The sequence below is a fragment of the Daphnia carinata genome, chromosome 9 (assembly GCF_022539665.2).
Source record: "Daphnia carinata strain CSIRO-1 chromosome 9, CSIRO_AGI_Dcar_HiC_V3, whole genome shotgun sequence".
NCBI classification, from domain to species: domain Eukaryota; kingdom Metazoa; phylum Arthropoda; class Branchiopoda; order Diplostraca; family Daphniidae; genus Daphnia; species Daphnia carinata.
The window spans coordinates 1,567,873-1,585,351 of record NC_081339.1 but is presented as its reverse complement, the minus strand read 5'-3'; the positions used below and the strand labels follow the sequence as shown (position 1 = coordinate 1,585,351).

Below are 17,479 nucleotides of genomic sequence, written 5' to 3'. Positions count from 1 at the left end.
TATGCTTAAAGAAGTATTCAGGGAGGTCGGAGAAAAAGGCCCAGACGAAAAAGGCCCAGACGAAAAAGGCCCGCGAAAAAGGCCCAGACGAAAAAGGCCCATACGAAAAAGGCCCACTTTTTTCCAAATTCAAAAGTGGGCCTTTTTCTCCATTGGACTGGGCCTTTTTCTCCGCTCAATTTCCATTTTCTTACAAACTTTATGTTTGTTTCGAAAATTGTATTTCCCACCTCCTATTCCGTGGAACTTGGAATGTACAAAGGTTGCTGAAACCGTGATTTTCTTTAAGGTTTGCAGAGATCAAACAATGTTAGCGTTTGTACGCTAGTTAATCTTTGATTATTTATTCGGTTGCAATCTAATTTCGAATTATATTAGTATTTATATATAAATGAGAACCATATATTATATAGAACAATGAAAACCAAACTTAAAAGGAGTTAGAAAAATTGAAGAAGAAGAAATTAAAAAAGAAAAATAACAAGAAGTGGTCCTGAATTGCCAAACTTGCACAAGCCACCGAGGCAGCATCAGTGTCATCAACCTCTGATCCGACAGAGTTTGTCAAAACAGGTATTCCTGAACCAAGACCAACAAGTACACTGCTAACACAAATTTTCAACAGTGAAGGCTGCCTAGTATTCAACAAATTTGATTTAGGAGAACTATCTTATCCCTCACCCATTCTGAACAAGACCACTTTAGATTCAAAAGTGGCAACAATAAAAAAAAAACTCAAAGCCAAAGTGAAAATCTTGGATGGCCACACTGAAGTTGAATGCGAGAAGTATTGAAGAGAAACAGGCGTCAAAAGGTGCTCTGCAAAAAGCAGAAGGTTTTCAGGTAAACTTTCAATTTGACAAACATATTTTTAAGATTTTAAATAATTTAACTTTTCTGTATTGCAATAGGTGAAAAACAATGTGGAATTGCTTGCTAAATCTATTAAGAAACAAGATGAAATCAAATCAAATTGTAAAAGAAGTTGGCTGAACGCATCGAAGAATAGGACAAGAGAAAGGAATAACAACAGAAAACGAGAAAAGCAAACACTAAGAAAAAGAAAACTGAAAATAAAGAACATAAACCGAATGAACACCTCACACTTAACAGGTATGTGTTAACATTTACATTTAAGGAAGACCGGCCAGTTTATTCCATTGATTTTCAGGGAAAAAGCTGGAATTGTCTGATAAGACAACGAAAATCAAACTTAAACGGAAGTTAGAGGGAATGAACAAGAAATTAAAAAGGAAAAGTAAGAAGAAGAGGTCCTGAATTGCCAAACATGCTCGAGCCACCAAGGTAGCATCTGTGTCATCAACCTCTGGTCTTTCAGAGTTTGTTAAAACAGAAATTCCTGAAGCAAGACTAGCAAGTACACTGGCAACACCAATTTTTAACAGTGGAGGCTGCCTAGTTTCCGGCAAATTTGACTTTGGAGAACTATCTAATTCCTCACCCATTCTGAATAAGACCACTTTAGATCCAGAAGTGGCAACGATTAAAATGAAAGAAAATAAAACTTAAACCAAAAATGAAAATCTTGGTAGGCCAAGCTGAAGTTGAAAATGCAAGAAGTATTGAAGAGAAACACTTGAATTGCTGTGGGGCGAAATGGTGCTCTGCAAATAGCTGAAGGTTTTCAGGTAAACTTTCAATTTGACAAAAATATTTGTAAGATCTTGAAAACTTTTAACCTTTCTGTATTGCAATAGGTAAAAGACTATGTGGAATTGCTTGCCAAACCGAATAATGAACGAGATCAAATCAAATCAGAGAGTAACAAAAATTGCGCTGAACGAATCGAAGAAAAGGAAAAGAGAAGGGAATAACAACAGAAAAGGAGAAAAGCCAACATTAAGAAAAAGAAAACTGAAAAGAAAGAACATAAAGTGAATAAACTAAAGAAAAAAGGCAAATTTATCGCATGAAAAACTGATACTGACTGATGGATCAGCTAAACTTGTGTTCTTTCATGTGCAGCCATGTCGTGATAGTTTTTTAGAAAAATACACTGATATGCCTTCCATGATCGTGGAAAATTTGAAGAAAAAAAATCTTAGATTCAATTTAAAAGGTTTAGTGTCTTCACTAATAAGAGACTCTCATAAAAAAAAATCCGTCGTAGTAGAAAATTGATTTGTCATTATTAGTAGCTTTGCTAACGTAAAGTGTAAAGCTTCCTTATATCTCAATGTAGTATGTCATGTGTAATTAGGTAATCAATAGCTGCTTGAAAATGTACAAAAGGTGAAAACAGGACACGAAGAACGAACAAAATCATTTATAGCAGTAGGTTATGATTTTAATATATTTATTGGGCTCTTTGTAATTGTTAAAAGAATTGAAAATGTATAAAGAATAAATGGTATTAGAATCAATATTGGATTACAATAGTCTTTGTTTTGGTCCTTGCTTCAGACGATAGTTCAAGTTTGTACTATTATTCCTATAAACATTATTTATCAAATGTTAATAATAATAAACTAGTCTTCGTGGTAACATATATTTTTGTTCCCAGCAACCACAAAAGCCCCGCGGAACTCATTCAGTTTCCTTATTCACAAGGAATCAGTGGTCTTTACCTATGGCATAAGTATCGACAAAGGGAAGTTATAAGGGAGATGGACTGGGGGTTGGGGGAATAATCAAAGAGGGTGGACAGAACAAGGCTAAGTGCGAAAAACATTAATTTCTTGTATTATATTAAAAAAAGCCGATAGTAGTTCAATAAACAAAAATTGTGAAAAATGAACTTTATTTAACGGGATATTAGCAATATATAAATACTAACGTAATCCGAAATCAGATTGCTAACGAATAAATAATCAAAGATTAACTAACGTACATACGCTAACATTGTTTGATCTCGGCAAACCTTATAGAAGGTAACGGTTTCAGCAACCTATGTACATTCCACTTTCCACGGAATAGGAGGTTGGAAATATATTTTGAAAATAAATATAAAGTTTGTGGGAACATGGAAATTAAACGGAGAAAAAGGCCCAGTCCAATGGAGAAAAAGGCCCACTTTTGAATTTTGAAAAAAGTGGGCCTTTTTCGTATGGGCCTTTTTCGTCTGGGCCTTTTTCGCGGGCCTTTTTCGTCTGGGCCTTTTTCGTCTGGGCCTTTTTCTCCGCCAATCGTATTCAGTACAGAAGAGAAGATTCTGCTCCCCAAGCGCCGTTGGAGATCCTTCTTCTTCTCAATCCTCGACTACCTCTTCAGTCACTGTCCCAACCACTCCGATTACAGCGATCCCGGAACAAACGTCCCACATCATGAAAGAAATATTGGACGACGCCTCGGCGCAATAGTTAGTAAAACAATCCTGTTACAGGTCGACCGACCCGAGACGAACAGCAGGCAGGTCCTTGGCCTAACCGAAACCGATGGCCTAGCAGACAAAAAATAAATTCCCGTTAAAATATGGACAAGACAACTACCCCCACGTAACCCCAGTTCTCCACTCCTCTTATCAACGAATCAGTAACCAAACACCATGTAGCATCACCACGCTTGACACCCAACATCAGTCACTGTCCCTCTCTATACTAGCTGCACCACTTGGTGGATATCCCAAGCCCCAGAATTTATCCAACCCCTATCCAACAACCCCAGCAGTCCGAGAATTAGACTAAGAATAGTAAATTTCTAATTTAAGCATAGGAATGGTGAAGCGAGAATAAGCCTCACCAGCAATGCGTGTTTCGACAGGTTTCTGCAACAGGAAGTAAATTTGTACCATTCGAGGGAGGTAGCCGATGGGCTCCGATTAAATCCCTTTGTCTCAACCAAGTTGGAAACCGAATGTTCCGAATCATCTTAGTCACTAAAACCAACTTTACAATCGACCTTCCTCGCTACATTACCCTAGAACACGCTACCTCGTGACGCCATGCAAGTGTGTGATGTCTTGCTCCTCACGCTCTACTATTACTCTAACCCACCATTCTCGAGGCATTCCTCCCAGATATCACAGGTGACGTCAAGAATAGTTTGCGTGATGTGCTCTTGAAAAATCGACACATCTTTGCATTCTTAACCAGTAACCTAGGCAACATAAAGATGCACAGGAACAAGGGCCCATCAGCCAGAGGCCGTACAAGGCATCACACCGCCTAAACGTCTTGAAGAAGATCATCGAGAAATTGTTGGCAAAGAATATCATACGTTCATTACATTATCACGGGGCCGCCTCAATCGTATTAGTAAAAAAGAAGGCGGGAAATGACTGACTGTGTATATGTTTCAGGAGGCTAAACGCAGTCACAAAGAAAGACCTCTTTCCTCTACCCCGAATCGACCATGTGCTGGATCTGCTACACGGACAGAAGTGTTTTTCCGCCCAGTATTTACCAACTGGCTACTGACAAATAGAACGGGACAAAACATGCAAAGAAAAAACTGTCGTCTTCGTGGAAAACAATTTGTGCGAGAAAAACCACCTCGCGTTCTGGCTTACTAACGCCTCAGGGACCTCCTGAAGAATGATTAACTTTATCTTGCAAGAAGAAATCGGTATCGATTCGAGTTAAGAAATCGATCTCCTTGCTCTACCTCGATGACATAATCATCTTTTCGAAAGCCAACGAAGAACACATGAAGAATGTAGGTAAGGCCTTCGCATTGTTAAAAAACGCGAACCTCAGCGTAAAACTCACGAAATATAAATTCCTGGCAATGTGGGTACCATACCTTGTTCATGTCATTTCCGCTGATGGGGACGGACTGGATCCAGCCAAATCGATACCTTAGCGAACTAAAGGAAACCACGAACCGTCAAGGAAATGTAGTCCTTCTTGGGGCTGGCATCAATTTACCGTCGGTTCATCAAAGGATTCTCCGGCATAGCCCACTCACTGTTAATGCAAGCAAAGGCAGGGGTACAGCATAAGATAGTAAGGGGCATAATAGAAGAAATTTTTTTTTTATTTCTCAGCAAATGCCTAATGTAGTATCCCATTTGAACAGAGTTGAACTAAAACACTCTAGTATCGAAAAGGAAGCAGCGGCTGTAAGTTTTGAAATAAAAAGGTTCTGCTACTATTTACAAGAGAAGCTCTTCGTTAAAGTCAGTGACACCCGCAGGTAGCAATGGTTACAAACGTTCAAGGACGAAACCGGTAGGCTCGGGAGATGTTGGCTAACCTACTGCATCAAGCATCCTCTGGCGGAGTTAACGTAAATGCAGCTTTTCTGTCGTGACTCCTCATTAACTCGCGTCAAGCCATTTTAGAAAATAACGACATTATGCTCAGCGAAAAACAAGATGACCTCCTCATCGACAAGTCGAAGAACAAGTGACGCTTTGCACAAAAATAAGTGATAGTCCTCTTTAGCCTAAGGAAATCGCTGCTGCAGGAGTACCACGTCTCCACTATCTGTCAAGTTAGTTTACCAATGAACAGTTCTATAGTTGCGGGATAAGTGTTACTGGCCGACAATGCTCTTCGACGAAAAAAAAAATTGCCCAGCCTGCGAACTCTGTGTCCTCCAACAACGATCCAACCTCCGGGTCTTCCTAAACCGTTAGTCCTAACGTTAAAACCCTTCGATGTAGGGGAGACTGGGGTGTGTTGGGACACGTTTTGTTTTTCGTTCATATCTTCGACACAAATTACTCAATTTTCTTTTTGATTGGCTCAATATATTGCCCTCCTCTTCCTTTACATCCATGAATTTTTTCAGAATTTTAGAAGAAATTATGTACCGTCTACAGAATTTTAAAGTTCTGAAAAATTTGAGGGAGGAGCCTGTGGTGTTGGGTGAAATAAATTTAATAATAGGTAATTTTTTTACTAATTAGTATAGTACTATTTTTGTAGCTCTGCCCTTAACCCCACCCACTACTGTCCCATTTCAGGCACATCTGCTGTCCCAACCAGCCCCCAAAAAAGTCTTTTGGTAAAAATACAATTTAGCCCCAAAATAATGGTCCTAAAATAATTTTTTTTTGCAAACGATAGAGAAATGGATAAACAACATGCTTGTATGTATAAAATATTAACTATTTGTAGTATTGCAAAGAAAAACGCTAAATGGCGGCGAAAAATTTAAGGAAAAAAATACCGTTTTTTTAATTTTCTTAATAACTTTTGTATTTATTTACTTATTCGTTTAAAACTTTTACCCTAAATAGGAAACATCTACACCAATAATATATAATTTTTTTGAAATTTTAAATCAATGTTTACCATTTTTCCTCCAGCTGTCCCGCTTCACCCACTGTCCCGGCTCACCCCAGTCTCCCCTACTTGGTCTAAGTCCCGGGACCTATCCAACCGCGCTTCCTGAAAAGAAATAACCACGTCCTCATCATCACTGACTACTTCACGAAATGGGTGTAAGTGATTCTTTTCGGATCTGGCTGTCCTGACAACAAGCAAAGCCCAAAGTGATAAGAATACTCTAGTCCACGCATCCCCAAAAGCTATCATTACCGATGGCGGATCGAATTTCACCTCCGAACTCTTTTCCTCATTGTGTAACAGGCTGTAAATTAAACAGCTAGGAATCACAGCTTTCCATCCCCAAAACAACTTCCTCACGGAATGTTACAACAAAACGGTAGTGGAAATATTAGGGAAGTTGATACCCACATCTCTGCCGCCTCTCCAATAGCCAAGAAAACTTTCAAGTGTTTTTTTTTTTTTTTGTCCTATAATAATAATTTAATTGGGATTTCACGGACCACGATGGAAAAGCTGACCAACTGCCGCCTCGAAGAAGTAATCCTGTAAACTGAATGGCAGAACTGTACTATTAGCTCTCCCTTCGGTCAGATTCCCGCTATAGTGAAGATGCTATCAGTGGCGCCTTCAAATACTACCTGGTGACTCTCGCATGGGAAGATTCCTGGAAGGAATTGAAGGCGTGGTTAACTATGGTCGGTAGGAAAAGAATTTAAACGAAAAAGTATTCGATGAACACCGAATTCATATTCGGTGTATCACACCTGCGAAGCAGCTAAATTTCATGTATTGGATGGAGAACTGCTCCGTCTGCGAAAACCGAAACTTGTCCACCTCTTTCTAAGCATGGACAAGGTCGTCATCGCGGTAGGGGGTACCCCCAGAGAGGTGGGTAATATTGAACTGAAACTAACCATATGGACAATGCGATAGGCCTTGTTCCATCGTTGCTAATGCGATCAGAGATTGATTACGCCAGCCAGACCCATCACATTAAGGAATTTGCGATGGATATCTCTACACAGAGAAGTAACTCTAAAAAAAAGCTTATCTGAAAACGCGGAAAACATGAATTTACACTAGAAAATGATTATAATATGCTATGAAGCTAGGCAAACGTTATTCTAGCGCTATTATTAGGGATTAATTGAAAAATTCCTTCTGTAGTAAAATAAAAATTGTCGCGGCCGAGCAGATAGCAACGATAGAATAGTTGGTTTATTTCAAATCACGAAGAGATTATCCCACTTCGAAAAAACAAGGGTAGTGTTAAAACTATCATTGCGGACCAAAACTATGCCACTCAACGATATACTATCGCCTATAAACCTGCGCAGTACCTACGGCCGTCCATTTGGAAATTACAGAACCTGCACACACGGGACTTCCTTCAAGCAATTAGAACATTCTCTGTTGAAAGAGGTAAGGCGTCGATCATGTACTTGGATAAGCATAGACGTTTACGTATGGTGTCAACCATTTGAAGGTCCTAAGATCCGACCCAGCGATCCACAACTTATTGGCCATGCCAAACCTAGGGGACGCTTCTTAAACCCAGTGCATCTGTTATAGTATTGGAAATTTGACTTTGAATAGCTAGGTATTATTCTGGCAAACATCCATTATAGGAACCAGCTGTAAATTTTATTTTATTTTATTGTTCAAAGTTAAATTGCTAGATGGGAGTGATATGAAAGATAGTAGTAAATTTGTTTTTAACGCAATTCTTTCTGTGCTAAAACCAATTACTAAGTTAAGTCTTAGGGGAAGTGGTATACTAACGAAAAAATATCAAAAATACGCTGATTTAATTGAAATTACTTATGAGGGGGAAATATTTAAACAGTGTTCCATCGAATAGTTTGGAAACCAAGTTTTAAAAAAATTCCTTGCATTAGTAATTAATTTTTTAAATAGTATGGTTATTCCATAAGCTACCATATTGCTGAACGCGGTGTTCGGATGCTTGTTCACTAGCATTCTACTCAACAACCATTGGTGATAAAAAAATTTAAAAACAATAGTACAATAGAACCCTATTCTTAGATAAATAATGTATAAAATTTGTATTAACATGCGCCAATTATTTTACCCCTTTATCCGCCCGTGTACGACACCCGCCGCCGTAAGAACCCGTGTTAAAGCTCTGAAAGCGGTAGGTGTTCGGACACTAAGGGCGGTTACTGTACATACTTACACTTGGGCTCCATGTGCCTTCTACCTATAAAAGAACTTGTCTATGCCCTTCGCCCTCGACTTACGACATTCAAAAAGCTTCCGTGTCCGGTAAACTCACATCAGCCGTGATCTTGACCCGCAAGGCGTCATCAAAATGTGCCAACACCAGAGCCGACATCAACGTTTTCATGAGACTGTACTCGCGTTTTCCTGTGTTGGATAAACATTCAATAGGTTATTGTCTTCCAGTATCGCGCTAGCAATTTTTAAAATATTACGTGTGGTAAGTTTAATATAGATTTGTAGCATACTAAGTAGGAGGTCGAAATGGCACATTAAGAAAAGGGCCGGCATTGTTCTTTGTAACCATTGGTCAATTTGCATTTTCAAATTTACGAAGCAAAAATGTGTTTACGAACGTTTTTCTGTTGTACCTTCATGTTTTTCGGGATGAGAGGTCGAGAAAACTATAGCAAAATTTAATTTGGAGCAAAGCAGACAAATGATGAGCTACACATTCAGTGTGTATTGGCTAAGTTCGTCTGCCCGCTCTCCCCCTGCCTGATAAAATTACGAAATTGTTATCATTTATAATTTTGAACTATGATCTAAATCTTAAAGTTTTAAAGCAATCGATAGGCCATAATAAGAAAAATTTTATTTGCTGCCTATTGACATGTAAGCATGGCCCTACGACTTAATGCATCTTACCATTGAACCATTATTGATAAATTCTTTACAAAGTGTATAATTTGTAAAATTTTGTGTGCTATTCTGAATAATCGCCATGGTAGATAACGCAAACATTGGGAAACGATATCGTGAGTAAGATGCATATTTTTAATTGGAATGGATGGATTTTTAATGAAGAATTCAACAGCTCTTAAAGAACGTTGCTAGGAATCAAATTATATCAATTTTGGTAGGGGGCCAGTCGAAGACAAAGGAATGACTGAACATTTTCTCCGATTACATCGAAAAATGACTTAAATAGTACCCTACCATTTTGGATATAGGATCTACTATTCTGGATATTGCACGTCATGCATCAAGCCTTATTGCTTGGTGCTGCGTCCACCAAAGGCACAGAGTTCTCTTATGTCCGGGTGCGGCAAAAAAAAAGAAGTCTATTCTTTAAATGGAGTAATTACTTTGTATTTTATTAAAGGACATCTGGATTCGACCAGATCAATTAATCAATTACAGACCCGTGACAACTTTTTTATTTTATTAAAAAATCTCGCAGTATGGATTGTTTCAGAAAAGTGGAAATTATTATTATGTGGTGCGAAACCAAAATCCCGGGTGGGGCAAAAACTTTATGGGTGGGTCAAATGCCCGGCTGCCCTTCTCCCCCACGGCTAAGGTGCCCTCTGAGCTTTAAAAATAAAGATTAGGAAACAGTTAACAATTCATGATAACTTCAATACTACAAAAAAATGTTTTACTCCATTCTATGTTTTCGTTTTTGTTTCCTGGAATGAGAACCAACCAAATAACTTTAGCGTACAGTCACGGTTTGATCTGACCCCGTTTACCCGCTGATGGTCGCCAGCAATAGCCGATTTTTGACAACATGGTCTCACTACATATGTACTAAGTAGTACATAGTTGCAGATGCACTTTTTCTTATGGGGTAAATGATAAACGCGCAGGGCGTTAGTCAATTGTTTTTTTTTAATATTGTCTGCTTGGAGCTTTTCCACGCGGAAGTCGCGATAAAACGTGGTTTTCCATGCGGTGTGAAAAAAGACACCTAAAATTGTAAATTAAATGAGAACCCATGAAATAAATTTATTTAAATTATCTAGTTAATTTTTAATATAAGACGGAATGCTGAAATTTTCTAGACACAAACAAAATGTAAATATGTATAATTAAAATTTTTTACACTTATATACACTTTTTAAAATTTGAACTTGGCGCGGTAAAAAAATGGCCGCCATAATGGTTTATCAAAAACCACTTTTTCAAACGTAATTTTTGGGGTTAAATATAGCATCTTAAAAGTAAACGTTTAGAACAACTTGTTCCTCAATCACCAGGAACAAAAATATTATAATGGTTTCCTGTTTCGACGAAGATTAAGCATCAAACAATCAATGCAAAGTTTCGTCTTTTTTACACACCCCCTCCCCTTTCTAAAATCATGAAATCCTTTAATAATTATTTATGAAGAAAATAAACAGTTAAAATTGACAAATTTTGCATCAATCGATAGCTCTTATCAAGAGCTATCTACTTATGTTAAATTTTCGGAAAACGAAAAAGTTCAAGTGTAACATCAATTTTTTTGTTTTATCGGTTGCGTCCATTAGAACCTTAGATCGAAAAACAACAAAAACGCATTTTGCGTTTAAGATTTTTTCGATTTGAAAATATTGATTACAATTATCTAAAAATGGATAGCCCTTACCAAGGGCTATCGATTTATATTATATTTATATTATTTATATATTAAATCAGCGAATATCATAATTAATTTTGCTGACAAGTAATAAAAAAATTGTTTCTCTTATATTCGTTTATTTCAATTACCATAACTATTGTACATATATATAATAGTAATATATATATTGTAATTGTATGTATGTATAAATATATAAATATAATTGTACGTATGTATAAATATATATATATAATTGTAATATACTGTATATATGTGTATTTATTATATTGTAACATTTATGTACATTATCATAATATTATAAATATAAATTTATATAAACCTAATTCATAATATTCGCTGTGAAAAAATTAAGACATGCGCTACACGCATTTTTGTTTAACTGGTTTAACTTTAACGGTTTAGCCATTAAAGCAACCAAATCAAAGCCCTAGGGGTGAAAACATACACTTTCCCCATAAAGAAAACTGCAGGCGCGATTATGTACTAAGTAGTACATATTGCCTCGCGACCAGCCTGATTTTTGATCGTTTAGATCATGGCCTACTATAATAACGGCCTGTCAGCGCGCAATACCTCCAGCGCCTAAAACTGCATTGCCAGAGGGGCGTAATACCCCAAACCGAGCTCCACTTTCCACTGTTTGGTAACTAATGCAGAATTGAAATGTGTGGAAAAAACAGTGGAAAGTGGAACCTAGCGCCGCGCGTGGCCAGCTTACGGTAGGAAAGGAAAAAAAAAATACCTGAGAATAGTTTCGAACTCGGGCCTCCCGCATATCAATAGAAAGTCTTGTCCACTAGACCGTTCTATTCATGCTGGCTTTGGTATCTAGTTGGAAGTATATCGCCCCCTTTGCCAATCAGTGGCAGAAGCCAAGGAAATCGGAATGGGTGGAATGTAGCTGCGGCAAGTGGAATTCGATTTGGGGTATTATACCCCTCTGGTAATTTAAGTTTTAGGCGCTGGAGGTATTGCGCGCTGATAGGCCGTTATTATAGTAGGCCATGGTTTAGATAGACTATTTTCCGAGCTATATATTGGGCCGGTTTTGTTGGGGAACCCAGGTTTACTAATTGTCATGTTGAAAAACGGCGACTTAAATGACCAATTTTACAAAGAGGGACCTTCCACCGAAAATTAGGTTATTCCCAGCCTAGCCTCAGCTAGCACGCTGGTATGGTACGGTATTTCACATGTTATGGCGCTACGTAACCCTCCCCTTACTTTCCAATATTTCCCAAGCAAAAGTGTTCGTCGGATTATCGGTTAACGCAATTGGGGCAAAGTTAGCTCTGCGGGTTAAGTTTAGGTATCTAACGTACAAACGCACCAAAACAAATCCGGGTAATTTTCAGACCTAAAACACCGGATGAAACGTCAGCGGTTATTTCTATTGTTTCCAAAAATTGAATCTCAAAGAGGCCAGGAACTAATACTGTGGATTAGAATCAAGAAGATCAATTTTTGCATGGTCCAATTCGTAAAATATTAAAGCGGAGTAAAGCAGGTTTTCGCCCGAATAGTTGATACTGGATTAGGGTTTCATAGAGTCGGCTGAAACCTGGGTAGGTCGCGGGACAGAAACAGGAGAACCATTGTATTATGGATCTAATTCTTAAAACAGAAAGACCTATCGAGAGGCCCAAATAAATACTCAGTTGACACGGAGCAGAATCCTATTCAAATCCTTTCGATTTCCTTTAATCGAAACGGTGCTATTCCTCACTGATAACAACTTTTGCTCAAACACCCACACATAAGTACGTATTCAAATTATCTTTTTTAAATTTCTTTTTGTGGGACCATTTAGTTAACGCATCAAAATTTTTTTTCACCGTCCACTAACTAAACCAATCGACCGACAACAACTGGTGGGCTCAAATTTTTTAGGTTAATGAGAAAATGGCATTATTTTTTACGCTATTCGCCTAAATGTATTTACCCTAGTCGTCTCCTCGAAGTGGAGTTTGATGCTTTTCCAAAATTCGATCGAGCAAATATGAACCATAATATTCGGCTACTACTGAAACGTTACCTGTTTCTCTGTGAACTTTGTTTTTCATAGCAAGTTCAATTTCGGGTAATTAACTCGTCTCTGAGGACAATTTCATGAGTAGCAAAACCATTCGAGCGAGTAAGGTAGTGAATTCTTTAAACCGTATGAGGTGCACTCAACTAGTGCCATCTCGTAGGTTTATTTTGCCCCAAAAAAGAGGATTGTTATTGGCGTGGTAAATCGGGTCCCTGGTAATTCTTCTTTTCCACCAAATTCAACCAACTCGGGTAGAGCCCTAAATATTACTTTCTCGTCAGTCATCAGCTTCCATATACATGTACCAGTGTTATTTGCTCGGCGCTTTTCAACACGAGATCGGGGACATCACACGCCTTCTCCGCAAAAAGGACGACTGGGGACGATCGGTGTGGGGAATTTTCCAGCGGTAGTCTACAGGCTGGACCTAGTTTTCAGTAAAACTCTTTTCGGTTCATAATCAGCTTTCAGAATGGCGCTTTATTTGGCACCTGTTAAAAACAAAAAGACGCCCGGTTGACCTACCAGTGAAATTGCCTTTCAAAAGGCAAAGCAGTCACAGTGGCTCTAATAGGTCAAGCAGAGTCACGTGACCTTTCTTAGATTGCCACGTATCAAAACCGGGGACGCTCTCACCGTAGCAACTATTTTACAGTTTCCACGTCCCTCTTTTCCTCTGTTGGGCTGTTGCAAAAAAAAAAAAAAAAAAAATAGGGAAAAAAAAAGGTAGTTGGCCGGCCGTTGTCCTTTAAAATTGGTGACTGCTTAGAAGTGACAAAGACAAGCAGACGAAACAACGAAGTAATTCCAACTTGAAAAGTGAACTAAACCGGAGAACTGAAGTTATAGCTTTTATTTCATAACAGTTTCTGGAATGGATAGTACGGCTAACTCCAAGGAAAACGAGAGGTTCTCACTGATTTCAGATCTTATCTATAGTTATGAATACCATGCTGTGTAATGATAATCAACATGGTTTCTCTTACATTACCAACAACCTATTTTTTTATTTTCTCTTTACTCTTCCTACTACTAAATTTCTAGCCTGATAACTGTAGTTTCTATTTAAATTTTACAGTATATTTTGTATATCAGTACCCATGTAATTGTGTGTATTTGGTTTCAATGATTTTCTAATACCTGGTCTAATTGACCAGATCGTGTGGTGTGCCTAAAGCAGGGGAAGACATGACATCAGCACCGAAAAAAAATGAAGCTTCTTCTGATCGGCCAACACAAATAGAAAAATCGAGTGGAAAAAAGAAATCTCAAGACAGAGAACAGGAAAAAAGCAGGGATCGTCAATCTGTTAGGGAGCATCATAGAAGAGGAGAAAGATCAAGAGGTGGTGATCGGTCTGCATTTAAAGGAAGTATCTACAGACCAAGAAGCCGTCCTGAGTGCCGTGTTCACATTTCAAATATCCCTTATGAATACAGATGGCAGGACCTCAAGGATCTTTTTCGAAACGAAGGTTTATTTTTATGCTGATTTTCAGTTTATGTACAGCTTGTGTTATTTAGCGGATCAGGATGTTGAGGATATTGATTGTTATATAGTTGGTGAAGTATCGTTTGTGGAGCTGTTTGAAGATGAACATGGTAAGCCCAGAGGATGCGGAATTGTCGAATTTGAGAAAATTGAGCATGCTCGTATTGCCCTGGATAAAATGAACCGATATGAGCTAAAAGGTCGTCGTCTTATCGTCAAAGAAGTGAGGATTCCATACACTTTGCCCATTCAGTCAATTTTGTCTTACAAAGACATTGAAAACGTGACTAGGGCTAGTGTGTGAAATATGTTTTTTTTTTGTTTGTTTGTTTTTTTTCTATGTTTTCTTCTTTTTTTCCCTGGATGCTGAAACCAGGATATTGACACCGAAGGTGATGGATATGGACACTTAAGGGGTGCAAACGCATCCATAAGCAGTCGTCAAGAAAGTGAAAGACATATTCCGCGGTCTTACTCGTCTGGTCGTGATTATGTTGCTGATGTTAGCTACGACGGAATGAGGAGTGGTCGAGGAAGCAATATTGGAACATTAGCGTCCCCTTCGTCGACTCGTTGGAGTAACACGTACGGATTGAGTCCTCAGTTTCTCGATTCCCTTGGGATTTCTGGTCCCCTCTTCAATCGCATTTTTGTTGCTAATGTAAGTTTCATTCTAAAGGAAGCAGATTGTTGTTGTAAGGTCTAGATGCAGCTGGTAAGGTGATTTTGTCGAGGGAAGATGACACTCTTCGTCATCTGATTGATCAGTTGCTTCATTTGGATACATGTTATCTAAGTTGTTGAGGTGCTTCAAATTTTTGTGTTGTTGGATCAAATTCGGCGGCTGTCGTGAGCAGTCATATGATGGGGCGATTGGTCACGGCAGCTTAAGACGTCTGGCGCTGATTTGTCTGATCTAGAAGCTTAAGAAATACTTTTTCTTTATGCAAATCATTCGTTTTGTTTATGGGCTTCATGGCGTTGCGTATCTCCCATTCCTACAGTTGGATTATAAGGTGGACGATTCGAAGCTTCGTGAAGTGTTCCGTTTGGCCGGGAAAGTTGTCGTCGCTGAGGTGGTGAAAGATCGAGATGGCAGGTCTCGTGGATTTGGTGTTTTGAAAATGAGCCATCCCGTTGAGGCTGTACAGGTATAATAAAATCATGATCGAATCTCTGAATTACAGATAACCTGTAATCCTGCGGAGGAATATTTTTATTTTAGAGTTTTTTTTTATTTGTTTATTGATTTTATATATATATGTACTTTTTTTTTTACATGTTACATTATATATTTTTTTAAATTTATTTTACTTTGTTTTTAAATTTAACTAGTTTCATCATCAAGTTTTATTTCTATTATCATCGTTAGGCAATATCCATGTTCAACAACCAAATGCTTTTCGACAGACGAATGACCGTACGGATGGATCGTGATGCAGATCGTACTGAAACAAGGTCATCTCGGTGCGCCTTGCCGGAAGGGCTTCGCTCAATTGGAATGGGACTTGGAAGTAGAGGAGATCCTCTGCATGACGTTCCACGTAAATACCAATATTTTCTAATTTTTTTTTATGTTGTTTGTTCCATTCAATTATTTTTTTATTAATGTTTTTTCTGTTTTATTATAAAAATATTTTTGGGGACTGGGGGTTGGAGTTTTTTTTTTGGATTTCTATTCTCATGAAAATTCTTTTTCCAGGAGGGGGCTTACAAGACCGTCCTATTGATGTTTACCGTCATAGTTCTACCATGGAATTTGGCAGCTTTAGCAATCGAATAGCCACTACTTCTGCTGATTTTGTTCCTTCATCGACTACCAATTTGGGTCACGCGAGTGGTATCCCAGCTATGGGAAGTCAAGCAGAACAATCAATCGCGGGATTGCACAGCATTCGGTCCAGTCGTCCTATACATGATCCACCAATAGCCGATTATCGGATAAATAACTTGGAATCGGGTTACAATGTCAGAACAATCTCTGGATCCATGCCGTTGAATAGAATCGCTGAAGGATACAATCCAGCTCCGTATGGATACCGGACAGAAAGTGTAGCAACGAAGGATATATATGAAACTTCTGTCCTTGATTACGAGCGCAGAGATCTTTATACAAATAACGGAACAAACCAGTTGCTACGTGAAACGCATGATTATCTTTCAACTTCTGCTGGATATGGTTCTGGAACGCGGATGCCCAGCATGGGTTCATCAGTTTCATCGGCCGTACCGCTCGGCCCTTCTGATAGTTCATCAAGATCCTCTGATACCATCATAATAACAAACGTATGCAATTTATTCTGATTTTAAAACTTATTTTATTATCATCGCTATTGTTACATGTACCCATTGTTTGTTTTTTTACAAATCAAGTTAATTTATCCATTCTTGAACCTAACAGTTGCCACCTAACTGCACATGGCAGGATTTACGAGACAAGTTCTGTGAGGTGAGTCCGCTTCGTGAATTTATACTTAAGTAAACGTTTAACGTCATCAGAACTTCTTAGCTACGATGCCATTTCCAGAGTAAACTAGTCTAAGCTGTTTTGTTGCGTGACAGGAAAAAAATATTTTCACCTGATTTGTTCTACTAAGTCTAATTAAACATAAATCATTTGAGTTTGAACTTAAATCAAATTGTAATTTTGTGCCAAAATTCAACTTTGGCCGCCAAAACTAGATCAACTTTAGGTCTTGCAATATTTTTATAGGTGGGGGGAGGGATTTTACCCTTGAATAATTTAAAAATCAGTTACTTGATGCATGCACATTGTACTTACTGTTGGTTGTGTGTACGTTTTAGGTTGGAGATGTACTTTTTGCCGACATTCGTGCGAAAGGTACTGGTTTGGTGAGATTCAGTTCGGAGCGAGATGCACAACGGGCTTGCGGTTAGTGAAAAATCATGTTTGACATTGTTTGTTTATAAAAGACATAGCGTTTGATTATTACTATTTTTCATTTCTCACCAGCCATGTTAAATCGAACGAATATGGAAGGATACGCTATCGAAGTTAATTTTTATTGAAATTCCGAAGAAACCACGACTCTTTCCTTTTACATTTCGGAAAGGACTTTGTAGAAAAGTCTCTCCGTGACTAAGAACGTTCAACTGAATTGGTTCATAATAAACGTTAGCTACAGCTTATTTTTTTTTCCCTTTCGCCTA

The 17,479-nt window shown here is 38.3% G+C and overlaps 2 protein-coding genes and 1 long non-coding RNA gene across 5 annotated transcripts; all 3 read left to right on the top strand.

Moving 5' to 3' along the window:
* The first annotated feature begins 417 nt into the window (after positions 1-417).
* LOC130689161 (uncharacterized) lies at positions 418-1,590 on the top strand. Of its 3 annotated transcripts, none has more exons than XM_057512190.1 (4): positions 418-573; positions 631-843; positions 912-1,113; positions 1,172-1,590. In XM_057512190.1, exons 2-4 carry the CDS (start codon positions 760-762, stop codon positions 1,276-1,278), a joined length of 393 nt encoding a protein of 130 aa, XP_057368173.1. In that variant the 5' UTR covers positions 418-573; positions 631-759; the 3' UTR covers positions 1,279-1,590. The 3 variants fall into 3 exon arrangements, with proteins under 3 accessions (XP_057368173.1, XP_057368171.1, XP_057368172.1); XM_057512188.1 differs by having other exon boundaries at positions 626-843; XM_057512189.1 differs by having other exon boundaries at positions 418-597; positions 661-843.
* A 23-nt stretch (positions 1,591-1,613) lies between these two features.
* On the top strand, positions 1,614-2,035 carry LOC130689172 (uncharacterized). Its single transcript, XR_009000659.1, has 2 exons — positions 1,614-1,649; positions 1,719-2,035. It is a non-coding gene; the product is annotated as an uncharacterized LOC130689172 (long non-coding RNA).
* Positions 2,036-13,571: 11,536 nt separating this feature from the next.
* Positions 13,572-17,458, top strand: LOC130689137 (myelin expression factor 2-like). The gene is made up of 10 exons (XM_057512161.1): positions 13,572-13,726; positions 13,975-14,291; positions 14,377-14,531; positions 14,685-14,969; positions 15,313-15,459; positions 15,681-15,852; positions 16,011-16,594; positions 16,710-16,757; positions 17,114-17,201; positions 17,283-17,458. Exons 1-10 carry the CDS (start codon positions 13,692-13,694, stop codon positions 17,336-17,338), a joined length of 1,887 nt encoding a protein of 628 aa, XP_057368144.1. The 5' UTR covers positions 13,572-13,691; the 3' UTR covers positions 17,339-17,458.
* The last annotated feature ends 21 nt before the right edge of the window (positions 17,459-17,479 follow it).

What these genes read in the sequence shown, in the direction of transcription:
- LOC130689161 (XM_057512190.1), top strand. Translation starts at nt 760, where the DNA reads ATGGCCACACTGAAGTTGAATGCGAGAAGTATTGAAGAGAAACAGGCG. An exon ending in AAAAAGCAGAAGGTTTTCAG is followed by an intron (nt 844 to 911) that starts GTAAACTTTCAA and finishes GTATTGCAATAG; the next exon opens with GTGAAAAACAATGTGGAATT. An exon ending in GAACACCTCACACTTAACAG is followed by an intron (nt 1,114 to 1,171) that starts GTATGTGTTAAC and finishes ATTGATTTTCAG; the next exon opens with GGAAAAAGCTGGAATTGTCT.
- LOC130689137 (XM_057512161.1), top strand. Translation starts at nt 13,692, where the DNA reads ATGGATAGTACGGCTAACTCCAAGGAAAACGAGAG. An exon ending in GTCGTCTTATCGTCAAAGAA is followed by an intron (nt 14,532 to 14,684) that starts GTGAGGATTCCA and finishes TGCTGAAACCAG; the next exon opens with GATATTGACACCGAAGGTGA. An exon ending in TCCTCTGCATGACGTTCCAC is followed by an intron (nt 15,853 to 16,010) that starts GTAAATACCAAT and finishes TTCTTTTTCCAG; the next exon opens with GAGGGGGCTTACAAGACCGT.